The sequence below is a fragment of the Trifolium pratense genome, linkage group LG5 (genome assembly GCF_020283565.1).
Source record: "Trifolium pratense cultivar HEN17-A07 linkage group LG5, ARS_RC_1.1, whole genome shotgun sequence".
NCBI classification, from domain to species: Eukaryota; Viridiplantae; Streptophyta; class Magnoliopsida; order Fabales; family Fabaceae; genus Trifolium; species Trifolium pratense.
In genome coordinates this window covers 10727652-10747391 of record NC_060063.1, presented here as the reverse complement: position 1 = coordinate 10747391, position 19740 = coordinate 10727652, and the positions used below count along the sequence as shown (strand labels likewise).

The 19740-nt window shown below is 31.3% G+C and overlaps 2 protein-coding genes across 4 annotated transcripts; both read right to left on the bottom strand.

Moving 5' to 3' along the window:
* Positions 1-509: 509 nt before the first annotated feature.
* On the bottom strand, positions 510-2770 carry LOC123885326. 2 transcript variants are annotated; one of them, XM_045934602.1, is made up of 2 exons: positions 2590-2770; positions 510-1534 (listed from the first exon to the last, which is right to left on the bottom strand). In XM_045934602.1, exon 2 carries the CDS (start codon positions 1529-1531, stop codon positions 698-700), a length of 834 nt encoding a protein of 277 aa, XP_045790558.1. In that variant the 5' UTR covers positions 1532-1534; positions 2590-2770; the 3' UTR covers positions 510-697. The 2 variants fall into 2 exon arrangements, with proteins under 2 accessions (XP_045790558.1, XP_045790559.1); XM_045934603.1 differs by lacking the exon at positions 2590-2770 and adding an exon at positions 1627-1645.
* A 942-nt stretch (positions 2771-3712) lies between these two features.
* Positions 3713-12300, bottom strand: LOC123883014 (plasma membrane ATPase 4-like). Of its 2 annotated transcripts, XM_045931692.1 has the most exons (16): positions 11971-12300; positions 9818-9937; positions 9264-9500; positions 7884-8645; positions 7619-7741; positions 7438-7542; positions 7202-7346; positions 6637-6801; positions 6124-6362; positions 6006-6038; positions 5830-5911; positions 5548-5708; positions 5221-5394; positions 4664-4846; positions 4383-4564; positions 3713-4186 (listed from the first exon to the last, which is right to left on the bottom strand). In XM_045931692.1, the coding sequence occupies exons 1-16, from the start codon at positions 12031-12033 to the stop codon at positions 4090-4092; spliced, it is 2871 nt and encodes a 956-aa protein (XP_045787648.1). In that variant the 5' UTR covers positions 12034-12300; the 3' UTR covers positions 3713-4089. The 2 variants fall into 2 exon arrangements, with proteins under 2 accessions (XP_045787648.1, XP_045787649.1); XM_045931693.1 differs by lacking the exon at positions 11971-12300 and having other exon boundaries at positions 9264-9502; positions 9819-9935.
* Between the last annotated feature and the right edge of the window lie 7440 nt (positions 12301-19740).

The window sequence follows — 19740 nt, the reverse complement described above, 5'->3', positions numbered from 1 at the left end:
GCACATCTCTTAGCCTAGCAACTTCGGCACATCTCTTAGCCTGCTCAGCAATTTCAACAACTCACTATAACTGCTTTTCTCATTGAAGATTCCAGAACTTACTCATGGTTGAAGTCTGTGAAGTGTCTTTAGTCATCTGGCTCTATAGTATTGTCTTCTACATCCCTCTTGACATTGGCATTATACAACAACATTCCTCTCGCTACGTAACAATTTTATCTCTTCTTTTTTAGGTATGTCATTCAATATTTTCCCCTTAACTATCTACAACAACATTTGTGTAGCGTAAGTCACACATAATAATATTGTTCACAACACTTGAGCAGATTCAACATGTCCTTTGTATGAAGATTCAACATGTTCTTTTTTTCTTTTCATTTTTCATTTGTAAAGTCCTAGATTTTAAATACTTAAAAATAATAAATATTGTACTTCATTGTTTTAAACAAAAGTAGAAACACAAACATTCAAAGAAATACATGTGAAACTCTAAGAAGGATAAGGTTAAGAAGACAGAGAATGGAAAAAGGATGCATCAATAGTGGTTGGTAATACATAGTTAAAATGCAGAAACAAAATCACCATACAAAGTAACAAAATCAAGCAACAAAATAGATTGGTTTTCCAACGATTACAAAAGAGTAACAAAATCACCTTACGTAAATTCGTTGTCCAGAAAAAACAACAGGTAACAAAATCAAGCATTACCGTCTAATGATTGGTCGTCCAAATCATCACCATCATCATATCGAGGATGTGAACAAGAATGACCGGAACTACATGATGCACCATCTGACTGACGACGTTCCAAAGCCTCCAAGTGCTCTATGAACTCTGACTTGAAGCAATCGAAATCATTTTGTACCTTTTGTATGCCCTCATTAGCTTCTCGAGCCACAACTAGGGCATAGTGAGCCATCTCTTTAGCTTCTCGAGTCACAACTAGTGTGTTGTGAGTTGTCTTCTCAACTCTGCTAGTCCACCTATCTTCTTCCGGAGACCAACCACTCACGGGAGGAGTAGAAGGAGTTTGAGATTGTTTTGTAAGTGATGTGGATCCATGTTGGAGGGTTGCAGACACGTCAGCAGTGTCATAAACCTGACCACGAGAACAACTCCCTATAGACTTCTGTGACAACTGAAGCCTCATTGCCTCATCCACCTCATGCGCACTATCTTCACTGGTTTCACCAATCTTCGTCTGGAGCTTCCTCTTACGTTGGCAATTATGCACAAGTCCACTACTATTTGAACCACCACCTTTATGAATATTTGGCCTCTCTTCTCCATGATCAGTCCAAATCAAATAGTTTGGCTGAAAACCATGCTTGTATAAGTGATACCTGACCATAGGTGGAGTATTTAACTTGATGCACTTGCACTTTACACACGGACACCTTATCCCTCCCTCAGATAAGTAAATAGGTCGATTGATAGTCCTCTTCACAAATTGTTTAACACCACGAACAAACTCAGTTTTCAATCCAAACCTATTATCATTTACTCTATTATACATCCAAGTACGATCCATTTTCTACAAGGAAAACACGGAATTCATCAACCAGTGTGTATAAGATTCGAAAAGCACAAATAGGAATAGCAGCCATCTAACCAGAAATTATATACCAATTAAGTGCATGTTCGATATCACAGTGAGTTTGTTGAAACCTCGATAGCTCAGGCAAACATTAATCACTAACTAGGAAAATAAAGGCAAAACCAGCAACCTAGAAATCCAATAGAACAATGGATAAAAATCCTAGACAACAAGCCCCACTGTTGAAAATGCAGCAAATACAGATTAAAAACATTCAGGCAACAACAAATATCAATAGACTAAGGAGAAATAAACTAGCTAGACTAAATAAATAAAATTAGCATCACGTGTTATTAGTGATCATAACTCTACTGGCATCACGTGTTATTAGCTAAGATACCATCGGTAAGAATGACTATCATCTAAAATTGCACCTTTTATTATCCAATCTTTCCACTTTTATTTTGTTTTGTTACAGCATATTAACATTATCCTTGAGTTTAGATGAATTGTGCCACCGTGATTTTGTGAAAGCTACACTTTAGAGCTTCAACAAAATCATGGTCCTACCTAGGACATTGGGCTTATATGGTTAACCTTGGTTAAAGATCTATGAAGCACGGACATAGACATGGACACCAGACACGAGACGAACATTGACACCAACAATAATTTGAGAAAATGACATAATTTAGCGTAATCATAAGTGTCGGTGTCTGACACCAACACATAATTTAGTGAAAGATAGATGTTTTAATATTTATCTCAATAATAGCAATAGAATCTCCTAAAATCTCTACATGTATACAAAATCTTACCAAAAACAAAAATCAAACCATATAAAAAAAATTAAAAAAAAAAAAAAAAAACTAAATTCACTTAATCATCATTTTCTTTAAGTCACAAAGCATTTATACTTTCATTGCGCTTCATAAAGAAAACCCGAATTAAAGTTTTGACTAAAACCCTAACTTGTAGTTTACTAATCAATGAATGAGAGTAAGATAAAGGAAGTATTCACTTTTTTAACAAGGGGATCACAAAGTGCTTACCTGGTGTGGTTGATGACTTGATGGTCGCGGTGCGACGAGGGAGGAGACAGTGAAAAAAAGTGAGAGAGAAGTTTTGAGATAGAGTGAGGTGGGAATGTCATTTTAGTTTTTGATTCAACAATGTAGCGTCGGTCAGTCCGAAGCTACATGGGGATATAAAATGAACCTGCTGAAGCTAGTAACGTCAGTATCTTTAGCCAATGCTAAATTTCAAAGCTAACTATTCCCTCCGTCCATATCATAAGAAAAAAACAATCACAATTATTAAAAAAAGAAGTAAAATATCATAATTTAAAATATGATTTTGGTAACTTAAATTTTACCCTTCACCAATTCAATTTTAAATTAATGTCTTTTTAAAAAAAAGTTTCTTCTCCAATTATATATATCCAATCCTCCTAAAAACCACATTCATTGACCTAAGAGACACAATATTATTATGCATAACTCTTTGAACCCTACAAATAAATTCACAGCAATTTTGTCCTAGGAAGTCAAAAATGTATTTAATTTTCTCCATTTTTCTCCATAAATAAATCATGTAGATATAAGAGTAAATAAAATCTTTTAATTTTTTTTATCAAGTATCTTAGTGGTTAAAAACTAAACCCCACATTGGAAGCGATAAATGAACTATGCCTTTCTGAAATATGAAATTAACTTCTTACCAATTGGATGAACCTTATATTTATCACAATTCTGTTTTACGAATAAAAATATTAATTTTTCCTTTGACTAGAAAATTATTTTCTTGTGATATAGTGTTTCTAAAAGACATACATTATAAATTATAGGCAAAATTATATTTCAGATTACAATTTAGTCGTTTATCTTTTTTTATGACATTTTTGTCCTTTTTGGTAATTTATCCATATTTGTATATGGTTTTTCACACTTCAAATCTATGATGTTTTTTTACGGCGTAAGATACATTTATGATTGAAAGCGAACAAATAAATAAAACTATAAATTAGAAGCTTGAAATTTATATTGAAACATGAAAAAGGACAAAAGTGTTACTAAAAAAAATAATGAACTAAGTCGTTTTCTGAAATAAAGTTAAAAGACTAAAATGTAATTTTGCCTAAATAATATGAAAACAATATTTAGAGTTGAGACCAAGTTTGAAATTTTTCATTATGCCATTAAAACCTCAATAAACTCTTATTCACAACATGATTCCAATAGGTAACTCATTTTGTCTAATAACCGCCACTTCTAAAGTGACATACAATAAAAATGAAAACTACAAATTGAGAAATTGGTGGACTCAAAAGCATAGAGAAGCTAGCATAATGTTTGCTTGAAACTAAAACTACTATGTTTCTAGCATCAAAAGATTACTAGAAAAATACATTAACAATAAAGTAAAACACTTGGGAGAGACATATCACAAGATTTCTCTCCCTACCTAATGGCAATTTATCTCTTCTTTTAGGTGTGCCATTTAATCTTGGCTCCTTAATTAACTAACTATACAACATTTGTGTGTTTCTTATGTCACACAGTGTAATGTTGTTGTATAGTGTCTATGTCCAGTCCTTTCAGCTTCACAACAGATTCAACATGTCCTTTAAGGGTATGAAGTTCGCGAAGCCTGTAAAAGGATAAATTTCAAGTATTTGTTAATTCCCATTTGTGAACTTTCCCTAAGTATAACAAATTATGAAACTTTCTCTTGTCTTGAATATAAGTAAAAAAATTCAAGTTTTTGCATATATTGGAACCAGAGAAACATTCATATAGTAATGATTATGAATATTTCATAAATTAGGCATGTTATTTTTGCTTACCTAGCAACTTCGGCACGTCTCTTAGCCTGCTCAGCAATCTCAGACAACTCTCTATAACTGTTCTTCTCATTGAAGATTCCAGAACTTTCTGGTGGTTGAAGTCCATGAAGTGTCCGTTGAGCATGAGCCCATTGAGCTTCCCTCTCTTCTTTACCGTAATCCTTCTTGGTAGTGAAGGCAGTCTATAATACACACATTTTCAAATGAAGTTCCAATTTAATACGTAAAAACTTCATCAACATAATAAAGTATATGTAAAAAAACTGAAATTTGGAAATTACCTTGTTTTCTAGAAGATTTAGCCATGCTTTGCCGCTTAAGACATAGCGAGTGGCGAACTTGATGATGTCAAGAGGAATATAGAAGACAATACTATAGAGCCAGATGACTCCTGCCCAACCCCAACCAATTCCTTGGATTCTTGCAAAGCCCCAGTTGGCATATACCGCTATTAATGTAGCAATCTGAAAACAATACAAAAACCTCAAAATAAGTCGTGATTGACATATAAGCTATAAGCTGTTTTCATAAGCTAGTTATCCTGGAGTATGGAATTAAGGCATGTTTGGATAGACTTATTTTTGAGCCTGTGTAAAACAACTTATGCAGATAAATAAGTTTTTAAGTTCTATTCATAAGTTTATCAGGTAGTTTATGAAGAAACAACTTATGAAGATGCAATTTTTGTTAGTAATAAGAACTTATTAACATAAAAATATGAAAATAGCTTTCGGACATGTCATAAGTTGTTTCCACTAGCTCTCCCAAACAATCTCAGAAACACTTACACTAGTATATAAGTTCAAATTAGGCACATTACAGTTGCTTGGATCCTTACCAGTTGAGCAATGAGGAAAGCACCCATTAACAGCATTCCAGGTCGTTCGATATAAGACCAGCTACGCGAACGAGTTACGAAGATCAAAGCCTGACTAACTATACTAACTTGTAGATACAAAGCAGCCGTCAATTCATCATTACTGTCATGAATATCTCTAACTCCAAATCTTTCCTGCATTTACAATCAATTTTGAGTCAACACATGAACATTAAAATAAGGACAAATTCAATGCAAACCAGATTAGGCGGTCTAGTGGGCCGGATACTGAAGGTGAAAAAAATATAAGGACACATACAATGCAAGGTAAAGTGATTAATTTCTTACAGGGAAGAACTTAGTGTCTTTCACTATCCAGAAAAATATCACAGTCATCAATGCCAAGTAACCTCCAAGCATGACACCAGTTGCAAAGATTTCTTTCAGTTTCCAGCTATCAGGCATTGGAGATGGCTTAACTCTATCCTTTGAAATTGTCATGATTGTTCCTGGATGATATGAAAATTTAATATTACATTGAACTCTGGAAATGACAAATAAATAGTAACAAGAGTAATCTGAAAAACCGACACATAAAAAGGAACGAAGAGTATAAGTTAAGAATTTTACCGTCATTTAAAATGGCAATAATCAAAATCATGAATGGAGAGAAATCAAATTTCCATATCAATGCAATAAACATGAAGCCAAACTGCATTCAGAAATAGAGAAGCCAAACTCATTAGCATTCATATACCTTGTCATAAAATATCACATATATAATCACATCGACACTATTTACTTACCACTATACGAATAGTGATAGACACTGCATAGATCTGAAATACAAAGGAAAATGGTGTCAAATGAAAATAATGTTTGACATGATGAATGAAAAAAGAACATGCATGTAATGCAACTAACCGTGTAGTTCTTCATTCTTTGGAAAATAGCTCTACTTGTCAAGACTGCACTGATGATAACACTCAAACCAGGTTCTGTTAAGACTATATCAGAAGCACCTCGTGCAGCATCGGTGGCATCAGCGACAGCAATTCCAATGTCAGCTTTCTTCAATGCAGGAGCATCATTCACACCATCTCCAGTCATTCCACAAATGTGCTTCCTCTCTTGTAATTTCTTCACAATTTCATATTTATGTTCTGCAGTATTAAACAAAAGGAGATATTAAGGACATAATTAGGAACCTATGTAGCACTGAAACTTCAAATTAGTTAAATGTGTCGGATATCCAACCGACACAATTACATTCAATCACTTTCATTTTCTTAAATTATTATGTGTCACTGACATGTCTTGTGTTTGTGTATGTGTCGGTGTTTCAAAGCTAGAAACTACACCTATTCAAAGAATATCAGGATAAACAAAATTAATGGCATAAGTTATGCAATAGTTAGTTGCTAAAAGAATATGAACCTGGAAAAACTCCAGCAAATCCGTCTGCTTTCTCAATCAGCTCTTCAACTGGAATTGCGGCAATATTTGCATCTTTGTCTTGACCAAGCAAGGTAGAAGATGGATACATATTGGTTCCCATACCAAGTCTCCTACCAGTTTCCTTAGCTATGGCCAGTTGATCACCTAGAAAGCAGAATATAAGTCAAGAAAGATAATGTTTTGTAAATAGCCTTTGGAGTAATGGTTGTGACCCTTCATATTGCACAGAATTGCAGTCAAATGCGGCCGATGGAGCCTCAATCGCGGTCGTGTTGCAGTTAGGACAACAGAAACCAGATTGCAGTCACAGACCTTCATTTAAAACCTTGTTTGATTATAAATGTTTGGCTTAAATTTACATTTTAGTACATGTAAGATGATTCTTTTGGTTTTAGTCCCTAAAACATTGGAAAACAATATTCCATGTTTCAAGGACTAAAACAAATACATTTTTTTACGGGGACTGAAAAAAAAAAGTGTATATTATAGGACTAAAAAGATAATTAAGTCGTTTTACCAGAAATATATTATTTTGTTTAGTTACCTGTAATCATCTTAACATTTACACCGAGATGAAGAGCTCTACGGATGGTTTCAGCACTGTCATGGCGAGGAGGATCAAACACAGACAACAAACCGACAAATTGCCATGGAGCACCAGCACTTTCCTTTGTTTTCTCAGGAATTTCCTGCAAATAAGAATCATATAGGCTTATATTAACGATATGAAATGATTATTTTCAATACAAATTTCAAAACATGTGCCGAAAAAACAAAAACCTGTCTAGCAACTCCGAGTGAACGTAGTCCTCTTTCTGCAAACTTTTCAATAATACCATGAACCTTCTTCTTAGCATCTTCCCTAAGGTTACACAAGTTCATGATCTGTTCACAAATATAAAAGTATGTTAGCATCAAAGAAGTAACTATCAATCTCACAAATCATGAACACAAAGGTTACCTGTTCAGGAGCACCTTTGCTAGCTCTATGCCAATTTCCATCATTATCGATATAAGTCAAAGCAGTTCTCTTATCAACAGGATTGAATGGCAAGAAATGCACCTCTCTTATCCCGGCTCTCGCCTGCACAAGTCATCAACATGTCAAATATCGAATTCAAGCCGTCACTTTTCTATTAATAAACTCAATCATAGTTTTAAACTCGAGGACAATTTAGAACCATAAATTTGAGGACTATTGTTATGAATCGAAAAAAAATGGAAACCTCTTTAGGGTCAGCAAGCATTCCAACGATAGCAGAATCTATAGCATCCTGATTTTCAGTTCGAGCAGCCCTAGCAGCAAGAAGGATGACATGTTCCTTATCGACACCCTTTATAAACACCTCAATCAAGTTTCTATCGACACTCAATTTGTTAAGAGTAAGTGTTCCGGTCTTGTCACTGCAAAGAACATCCATGCCGGCCATTTCTTCGATAGCAGTCATTCTTTTTGTGATAGCACCTTGCTGAGAAAGTTTGTGGGAACCAATAGCCATTGTAACAGACAAAACAGTTGGCATAGCAATTGGAATTCCACCAATCAAAAGGACTAAAAGGTTGTCAATTCCATCGCGATATTTGCGGTGTTGAATAGGATACATGACGATAATCTCAGCCAACATACCAACAGCAATGGAACAGATACAAAAGTTTCCAATTGCTTTGAGAACCATTTGGAAATGTCCAACATTGTTTGTACTGTCAACTAAATGTGCTGCTTTTCCGAAGAATGTGTGGACACCGGTTGCTATAACAACAGCTTCGATTTCTCCTTGTTTGCAAGTTGAGCCTGAGAAAACTTCTTGTCCTGGATGTCTAGTTACTGGAAGTGATTCTCCTGTTAATGCTGCTTGATCAACCATTAAAGGATCACCTTCTAGAAGACGAGCATCGGCTGGTATAATGTCACCGAGTTTGATGCTAATGATGTCTCCTGGGACTAGAATTGCAGCCTCTTGCTCACTCCATTTTCCATCTCTAAGAACCTGAAATTAGTGGGAAAAAAAAAAAGCTTAAACTTGTCACCTCTTAATGCTCAAACAAGCAGAGAGTTGGGGCTTGCTTGGTTTGAGAAAACAGATTTTATTTTGTTTCCTGTTTTGTTTTCAAATATTTGTACAAAAAACGACAATTTTCTAAAGTAAAAACTGAATGTTTTCTGAAACCAAACATACACTTATATTTCATATCCTTCCTTGTAAGTAAACAACCCTTTTAGAGTTGAACATTTTAGGCTCTGCTTGGATAAACAACTTAAGTGCTTATAGCATAAGCACTTATCATTTATAAATCATTTCTATTAAAAAGTCAAATTATTTTCATATAAGCTATAGGCTGCTTTTATAAGCTGTCCTGGACCTGGAGAGCTTATGGAAATAAGGTGAAAACAATTATGGACACGCCATAAGCTATTTCCGTAAACTCTCTCAATCAACCTAACCAGTCACAAGTACTTATGTCAGAAGATAAGCTCAAATAAGTCATTTCAAGCATACCCTTATTCTCCTATTTTATACTAAAGAAATTAAATACGTCTAACTTATTTCTCAAACAACTTCATGAGGAACAAAATAGACAAAAAGAACTTTTGATTTATTATTTACCTTTGTCTTAGGAGCAAGACCAGCCATAAGAGCAGCAGCAGCATTACCAGCATTGTTTTCTTCAATAAAACTGATTGTGGAATTGATAACCAACAAGCAAACAATTCCCACAAAATCTTGCCAATCTGGTGGCTTCCCTTCACCATTTGCAAGAGCAATTGCCATTATAGCTGCAGCTTCCATCACCCATGATAATGGATTCCACATAAACCCAAGAAACTTGAGAAATTTGCTCTCCTACATCATTCAAATCATAACATCATCACAATCATAGTCTATGAATCATTAACACAAACACCATACATGCACGATACACAGCATGTGTCAGTGTCATGTCAATGTCAAATACTGACACATATGGAACATCAAACACCAAACATACACGATGACGATACCATGCGTGATACTGACAAGTCAACATCAGACACAACATGTGTCAGTGTCAAATACTAACACATATCGAACATCAAACATGTCTTCAATCTGAAATGTCAAAGTGTTACGTAGATTATAAGAAACTACTATTATTATTATATGGTGATAAAGGAATGAACCTTTTTTTCTTCTAGCTTGTTTGGACCAAATATTTGAATCCTGTTTTCTCCTTCTGTAGAGGACAAACCTTCTCTTGTACATTTCAACTGCTCAAAAACTTCGTCAATTGGAATACGTTCCTATAAACAAATTAAGTTATCATGTTAGTGAACAAGATTATTTAGAAGTTAATACATTCTCTACATGCTCAAATTGAGTCACATATTATATAATCAACATCTTACGGTTACAGATTTTTCCTGCTTATAGCAACACTTAGTATGTTAATGTGCAAATTATTATTATGAATCAATATACCGACAATGATTAATGATCAAAGCATAGACACAAAAATTAAAATTATTTTAGTAGTCAGGTCAAACACTGAAATTGGTCTAGTGATGAGGAATTTGAATAGTATGTTAGAAGTTCTGGCAGGCCTGACTTACACTCATGTGCAACATGTGTTGTGACATCGGGCCTCCTAAAAATAAGGCCTCAATTTTTTTTTAAGAGTAGTAGTATTAGTAAATTAAGGATGCAAAAATAAATATATTATACAGCAAACTGTAAAAGCCCAATTGTCAAGTCCATAATTTTTTTCTATGGAATTGTAGTTTTAATAAATTAGGGAGTGTAAAATTTAATACATTACTTAATTGACGAATTTCCTACAAAAAAATGTTTTAAAAATGACTCGTTTTAATAGTTACAAAATATTTGTAATTTAAATCAATGATTTTTTTAAAAAAAATTGCGTTTTTATTTATTGAAGAGTCACTTTTTATATTTGCATATGGCCTCAAAAAAGTCAGGGCAGACACTAGGTCCTGAGTTCGATTATCAGCTCATCGTAAAAAAAATAGTATTAATGAATTATTATTGAATGAGTTAGTAAAATGACAAAGGAAAAAGTAAAGTACCACGGAAAAGTACTTAATTTTTTTTTTTTTAAATGGCGGAAAAGTACTTAATTATTCCCTCCACCAAACAAGGCACACATGATGGATAAAATAGCTTGAGAAATATGTTCAATTATCACTTCATACATACACCCTAAATACATGGGTGCAAATTTTGAGATGTATTCAATTCAACTCTTTTTTTTTTTTTTTGGTTACAGAGTGTATTCAATTCAACTCTATTTCTTGAACTGTTAACTCACATGCCACTTTGGATCCTCTTCTATATGAGAGGTCCATTTCAAGAGAGAAAAATAGAAGAAAAAAAATAACAATTTGATGTATAATCATTAAATATAATTGATTTTTTACTTGTTTTATATTATTTGGTCTTTCTTTCTCTAATTAGGCTTCTTTGATAGGGAGGGAATCCTATAAAAAAAATTCCAGATTTATTCATAAGCAAAAATATATACATTTTTACCATTATTAGGAATTATATTTAAGGAGAACTAAAAAAAATGATAATTAATCACCAAAAAAAATGATAATTAAATGTAGGAAAATTTCAAGAAAGAAAATGAAAACAATTGTTATGTTACTTCTGCCTCTCTCACACCTTGCATGTTACCTTCCCTAATATGCAAATTCATAACTGCCCTTTTGACAACTTTGGTTATTCATTTTTTTTTTTTTTTGACAGTGGTTATTCATTTTCTATGCAATGAAACTTTCAAATAGAAAAAATAAAATATTTTATATATATGCTTAGAAAAAATAATTGAGACACCTCTCATGTGATTCAAGTAATAAGAAGCCAAAAATAAGAGAGTTAAGAATAAAATAACTCAGTTTCTTGTTGGGTTTGGAAGCATGCACAAGAAGAAGAAGAAGAAGAAGAAGAAGAAGAAGAAGAAGAAGAAGAAGAAGAAGAAAGCTATAACTTTGAAGCCAAACAAAATCAAAGAGTCATATTAAGCTACTAGGGTTGATCTAGCTACTGGTCGGCGAGGGGTTTAGTATGTTAGAGGTCGTAGGTTCGATCCTCAACTTCATATAAACCAAAAAAAAAAAAAAATTAGAGTCATATTGAGCAATAACATTGAAGCCAAACAACAAAATCAAAGAGTGTCATTTTAACCATATATAATTAAATGAAATGAAAAAAAATATTCATTAAAACTTAATGCAAGATATTATAGTTTTAAGTGACAAATAACTATTGAGAAAACAATGAACAAAAAAACAAGGGTTTGAGAGAAATTAAATACCAAATCAACAGTCTCATTCTTGATCTGATCTAGTGAGATTGAACCCTTTTCACCAGCGGCCATGTTGTGCCAAAAATAGATGAAAAAAACACTACAAAGTTTATAAGTGGAAAATAGGCAAAATAAGTGTAAGTTTCAATGGGACAGAAAAAGAGGACTAAAGGGACATTGAATGAGAATTCTTAATCCCAAGAAAAGAAAAATGGATGATAGGAGATAGAAATTTAGGAAGAGAAGATTATGTTTTTGTATGAGCTCACATATACCTAGCACTTGTTTATATACTCTTTGAAATATGAAGGTAGTGTGAGAAATCAAATGAAACTAGACATTTTTTATTTATTACCATAATAATATAAAAAATGAAACTAGACTCAATTTTTAGACTAAAAAAATGTGACTTCTCTCTTGATCTCGATTGCCTACGATAATAACATCACGTAATTAGCCGCTGTTTTAGATTTCGGTCGTTGATCTATAATCGGAAGGTTTTAATCATGCAGAACAAATTTTTATAATTTCTCACTGTTTAAAATCTCAACCACTTATTTTAAATTGACCGTCTTGATCAATTACTGTGTTAACATAGTTATGTACAAAATCCTTTTCCCTTCTCTCTCATACTCTCTCCCGGTTTCTCTCCCTATTTCTCTCTCCAAGTCCCATTGAATTGTCGGTTTTTTACTGCCCATAGTTTATGATAATTTTTGTCTTGATTTTGAAATATCTCATAATAATTTTTTTGACCAAAAATGTTTCAATATCTTTTTTTATGGTAGAGAATATCTCATACTTAATATTCATTTTTGGCTAAAAAAAGTATCTCATAATATTTTTCTTTCTTTTTTAGTAGTTAAAATATTATTAATTTTTTTAATATCTTATATGTATGACCTAGCTATTTAGCGTCATTTTATTTATATATATATAAAGGGTGCAAAGCCCCAAATTATTTAGGGTCTATTTTGGTAAAAATAAGTTATAAGCTAGCTGATAAGTTAGCTGATTGCTGAAAAACTAATTTATAGCTGATAACTGAAAAGCTAGCTAATTGAAATTAAAGTGTTTGGTAAAATTAGTTTTTAAAGTGGTTAATAAATATAAAATGATATAATTGATAGTGGGTAGTTTCTTTTTTAGAGTGAGTAGTTATTAAATTAAAAGGTAAAAATGGAATAAAGTGTAAAAAGCTATAAGTTATAAGCCCAAACGCTATTTGAAATAGCATATGAAAAAAAGCTATAAGCTAGTAAAAAAAGATTGTTACTAAACACCTCTAATTTTTTGAAACAAGCTTATAATCTCATATAATAAGCTATAAGCTAGCTTATTTGTATTACCAAACACACCCTTAGACTTGTACAACACTCTAAGTGAACTTTTTACTTCAATCAAAATTTTTATAAGAGGAAGGACGACAAGAAAATTTAGTATAATAAAAAATCTCAATTTTGCCATAAGATCCGTAAAAATTATATGTAACTAGACATTCCACTTATCTACATTAATGATGAAATTCTAAATAAACATATAAAATTAAATCCTTAATAATTTTATTATTATCAACATTTTAAATTAAAAACAATAATCATCATGTTACCCAGTTAATGGTCCCATTGTGTACTACTGGCCATGTTGAGCTCCTCCATATGGATCATGTTAACCTTCCTCTGTTCTCAACTCTACTACTTAATTGACTTATTGACACTGATTGACGTACAATCTTTTTTTAGTAGTGAGACCACTATTTTATTTCTTCGTTTGATTGCTACATAATGTGACATTTTATAAAATATATGACCTGAATTTTGTTTTTCTTTTAGTATGACAATAAAAAACCTTTTGTTGGTTATAATAAAATTGTATTTAATCATAAGTTTTAGCTTAACTGATAATTGTTGATTTTGTTAGATTAGATATTTCTTTCTGAATTAATTTCAACTCAAAATTTATAGCGTATCTGAATTTTAATAGTGTTTTTCATTTCGTTTAATGGCAAAAAATAAAAAGTACTATCCCTCTCAATAAATTCAAAATATTGTTGTCCCTCATGTAGTAGCAGTAAATTAAAGTAAGGATAAATTCTAATTACAATTCATCTAAAAAAACAAATATAAATTTAAGATTCAAATTAAATTAAATTAAATGTGTATTAAAAGATAATATTAGTGGTAAGTAACCAAAAAAAAAATAATCTTAGTGGTATGATGATTATAAATTAAAGAAAGGTCATGAAGACCCATCGTTGGTTGGTCCGGTAGTAACTGATACTGGACTTGGTAAACAGAATCACGGTTTGATCTCTCAACTGCGATCGGGAGGAGGCGAAAATCACTTGATGTCAGAACTGATTCTCGAACCAAATTAAACGGTTCAATAAGCCGGATACTGATGGTATAAAAAAAAATCATGCTAAACAGTACACTGAATACACTGTTTAATATTTTTCTATAAAGAATTATAAGAACAATTGGGATGTCAGATGGAAAAAAAATGAGGGCAACTATATAATTACATATTTTATCTTTTAAAATATATCCGTTAATTTATATTTGTTGACATCGATGGTTAAAATATGTGGGTTTAATGGTTGTGGGTGAAGGACCAACGTGACGGTGGTGATATGAGGATGGTAACAACAACTACTATAATATGAAGGAAAATGATAAACATTATTCCCGAGACAATATGAAATAGTAATCGCAACTAAGACTATATATGATTGGTGGAGGTTCTCATATATCATTAATAATAAGTAGTTTTTTATAATTTCGTAAGTTTAGGCCAGTTGATAGCGATATTTTCTTTAAGTGAGTATTATTTTTAGCTATTTAATTATATCGGAGGATTAAATCTTCTTAGAGGTTGTTTATGTGGCACACACGCTTCATTGATTGGTAGACTATTTTCGACTAGCTCCATAACCAAATCGGGCATTTCGTGATGCTCCACACAAAACAATTTTTGTAGCGTACGTTAATCAATCCTTCTAATTGATTCATTTCCACCTTAGTTAGTAATCCACTAATTTTTTAGGCATTAGGATCCTAGAGGGTTCTTAGGTTAACTTCAACTAGTGTGTCTTGTGCTTCAAAGGTTGATAATTTTCTTTGAATTGGTTATTTGACTGTTTGATTATTAATAACTTTAGTCGAAACCATTTGAATATTTTATTATTCTAATTCACATTAACTTTTGCGGCCTAAAAACATATATATTATTTAACACTCTCTAGACTCAACTTCTAGTAATTCTAGCTGATTCAGTAAATCTCTCGACTTTGATGGTTAATTGTTCTTTCAAAATATCTGATAAATATCATCTGATAAATCATTATTTATTCAAAAGAATATTTAGGTATAATTGAATTTTTTTTCTTAAATTTAAGACAGAAATAATATTTATTATAAAACATAAAGTATTTATTTGGAGTATATAATGTAAACTTCAGCTATAAATATTTAACATTACAAAAATGTTTCTTAATTTTTAAATAACTAAATTTTTAGTTTAATATATTTTTAACATGTAATTTATTAATTAGTTTAGTATGACATTTTTTTTTTTGGGTTGATGTTTAGTATGACATTTATACTATTATTAAAATAAGAATAAGGGATTGACTTTTAAATGGGGTCCCATAATAACACCAAAAACTTGTCATACAGCACACCTTAGCAGCAAAATTATAGGTCAAATAATGGAGGGTGTATGTGGACCCTAACTTATGTTTCTCTATATTATGTTTCTCGAAAGTTCAGACAAACTTGAATTTCAGGTTCACCGAGACCAGAAGAAGCTTTAATGCTTAAAGTATGCTAATAATGATACTTTAAATAATACTACACATTAACAAAATGATCAACATCAATAAAACCAAAAAAAATTATCACATCAACAAAAATATTTTGAGTCTAATCAATTGTTAGTTGATTTAGTGGTAATTGATTTTAGACTTGGTAGGGAGGATCACGGTTCGATCCTCCGCAACTGCAATTGAAAAAACTGTAACCACTTGATGTCAGAACTGACCTCGAACCAAATTAGATGGTCAACGGGCTGGATACTGATGGCCAAAACAAAACAAAAAAAATTGAGTCTACAATAACAAGCAAAAACCGTAGTCTTAGTTTTTTTATAAAAAAAAATAGTTTGATGATTAAACTCCCACTGTTAAGGTTGCATTTGATCTATTAAAAAATAAAGAATTGGATATGACAATTTTTGTTATATTGAGGTTGATTTTAAAAATGTTCTTGAGACTAGACTAACTGAGGACCAAAAGAACCGGACATAAACTAAAAAATTTGTACCTCAAACTAAATAAATTTTTTCGTCTTTTGTGCAAATTGTCTAAAATACCAAAATAATTTTTTGTCCGACAATATTTTAAATGTTTGTCCTATTGTTCTATTTTATTCTGTGTTATGTGATCAATACTTTTCTTTTACAAGTCAAACCGACTTGAGAATTTGTAATTCAAACTTCAATCTCTTTATAAATGTCTCTGCTATCAGCTGAACTAAGATTAACGGATCAATTTTAGGTTGTTATCCGGCTTAATTGTTACAAACTGGATCTAAGTTTAATTATTACCAACCTTTATATATTAATCTCTTTGTCAAAGTTACATCATATCCTAAATTATTAATTTGTTAATATTTATTGACTTTTTGAGTTATTTATCTATTTTTGAATCATGATTCTCAATACTATATTCATCATTTTCTCATATATCTATCTATCTATGTAGTAAACAATTACAACTCGTATATTAATAATAATAAATATACAATTGAATAATTCTCAATGCACTATATTTTAAGTAGTTTGTTCATCACTAAGCATCATGGTGCATTCTAATTATCATGATCACATAATAAGTACCAAAAAATAATCACAATCATACTCATACATTACACAAAGTATTTACCATTTGTGAAGTCATCCATCAATAATAGATTATTTATATTGTAAGTAAACAATGACATATAGATATATATAATCCCAAATTATAATAAGAAACGTATATACATATAATTAAATAAATGAGCAATGTATATTTTACACATTTTTATTCTAATATGTTCTTGCCTATTTTTTTTAGAAAGAAGTCACATATGCAAATGTCACAGAAGTCTCTTTCACAAAGATGGATGCATGCAAGTTTCAATGAAAAATTATAAATTATGGAAGATTATGATTATATAAGCATGCTCCTCCAAAGAAAAAAAAAATACGCATGCTAGTTTCTCAAACTCACAACAATAAGAAAATAGTATAATTGTATAAGGTAATTAAAGAAGGACCAATAGGCATGGTTCTCGCAAGACTTCAAAATGGGATGAAATAGGCAAATCCTTATATATTTTGAGTGCCATTTGCAAACTAAGACAATTATCTCTATTGTTTATTTGAATATTGTTAAATATTTCTTCTCTTTTTTTTTTTCCTGCCGTAAAATACAATTTAACATACACTACGGACTTGAACAATGTCATAGAACTTGATTTTGATTCAACATATTTAAAACAGCTCTCATGTGATTCTAAGATGAGTATGAAAGTTTGGGATAAACAATGGAGTTAATGTTCCAGGATCATATAAAAGAGAGAGGCGTCACATATATTTCTATCTAAAACTTCAAGACATTAGGTCTACGGGTCACACATGAAACTCAAGTGGAACTTATTCAATCACACTTGAAACCCAACAATCTTATAAATTTAATATTATTCTCATTCATGGTCAATGTGGAGTTTATCCGCTCATACTTGAGACTCAACACTGACATGGATGTACCACAAAAAATGTGAAATTGTTGTTACACAATGATTAGATAACCTTAAAAAAGAACTTAGGATAGAAGTGAAGGCTAGGGTATGACATGAAAAAGGTTGTTGAAATCACCTTTGAAAGGAAACAACTCTTATCTTGGGTAAGAGCATAGAGCACAAGCCATATGCGCTACACAACTATGCCATGTACTCCCTCCGTATCAAATTATAAGTAGCTTTGAAAAAATAAATTGTATTAAATTATAAGTCGTTTTACAATACCAATGAAACATTTAATGTTATTTTTTTCCGATTATACTCTTAACTATTCATTGCTCTCTTTTTTTTTCAATTTTTCAATTTATTATATTTTTCATACGATTAATGAAGGACAATTTTGTAAACTAACTTATAATCTCTCTTTTCCATACAATATTAATTACATTTCTTAATTTGTGTAATATGGTCAAAAAGACGTATACTGTATTTTAGTACGAAGGAAGTATATAAGAAGAAATGAGGGTTTTGCTGCTCGAAAGTCAACCATTATTAATAGGGGGTTATCCTGATGTTTAACCGGTACCGTTTAGCCCAGTTTTTTTTTTTAGGTGTAGAAGTTATTTTAACCATAAAGTTAGAAGTAATAGTTTTAAAACTAAAATGGAAGTTGTTTTCTAAATCTTACTTTTTTTTAAAAAAAAAAAAAAAGGTGAAAGGTTGTTTTTTATATTATTATAATAAGATTAAAAGATATGTTTGATATATATATTATAATTTTTCTTAAAATATAGAAGCTGTTTTTTTCTTATTAGAGATTTTAAAAATTATTGTTTGACCTATCTTCTTACTCCCAAAAAAAAATAAGAGAAAAAAAAATTAGAGCAAACGGTACCTTCATATCTCACTTGAACTTTTAAGTTCTATCTTACTTAATCATCGGTGTGTAAATATTGATAATTTAATGCAATTGATTTAATGCAATTGATTTAATATTGATAATTTATATGTAAATATTGATTTAATGCAAAAAATACAAAATAATTATCTTTGTATATAACGTCAAAAAGGAACATCCTAATCTAAGATCAAATTGTATGCAAAGATTAAAAAGGAACATCCGCATCATTTAATCCCTACATTCCAATATAAATAGTCTTAAATATCACATTGGTCTCTGTATGTATGCGCTTTTTTGGTTTTAGTCCTTGTATCTTCATTTTTTTAAACGTCCCTGAATGTGCAAATCTTGTTGATTTTCGTCCCTCCCATTAAAAAATGACTGCATTTGTAGCTAATTGGCAGCTAATTAGCTACGAATTAGCTACAAACACAACCTAAAGGGACGAAAATCAACAAAATTTGCACATTCAATGACGTTTTAAAAAAAATGAAGATACTGGAACTAAAACCAAAAAACTCATACATATAGGAACCAATGTGATATTTAAGCCATATTAATATTAGACACCCACCCTTTGGCGCTAACATGTAGGCATGTGAGGGGAGATATTTGACTTTAAATCAATTATGAATGTTAGCTACATCATATAAGTCAATAATTTGATTTGTAGTGTGATGTTTTAGTTTATTAATTAGTGGCATGATCTATTAGTAAGGCCTATTCTTTCATGCGCTATAGGGCAGATAAACATGCATTCTATCTATAATTTTCCGGTATATTTGCCTCTCGTATCTTATTTCAAGACCCCAAAAATGAAGAATCAAACAAACATTTTGAAAAGAAATATATATAGTTGACTCATATAGATTGTGTTCTATATGTTTATTTGTTTATCACAATAGGTATGTCAAGCTAAAGATAGGTACTATTTTATTCTCAAAAGGAGAAAAGATAGGTACTTTTTCGCATGGAATTAAAATGGTGTCATATTTTATTTACATCGCAGTCGAATTCTGAATTATCGGAGTTCTATTTTTCTGATATTCAGATGGTTAATACCAAAAAAAAATTGGTATTTATGTGTCCAAGTTA

Coding starts and splice junctions, on each gene's coding strand:
- LOC123885326 (XM_045934602.1), bottom strand. CDS start 1,531: ATGGATCGTACTTGGATGTATAATAGAGTAAATGATAATAGGTTTGGA.
- LOC123883014 (XM_045931692.1), bottom strand. CDS start 12,033: ATGGCCGCTGGTGAAAAGGGTTCAATCTCACTAGATCAGATCAAGAAT. Junction 7,543..7,618: donor GCAAAGGTGCTCCTGAACAG/GTAACCTTTGTG, acceptor ATTTGTGAACAG/ATCATGAACTTGTGTAACCT. Junction 6,363..6,636: donor ATTTGCTGGAGTTTTTCCAG/GTTCATATTCTT, acceptor TTAATACTGCAG/AACATAAATATGAAATTGTG.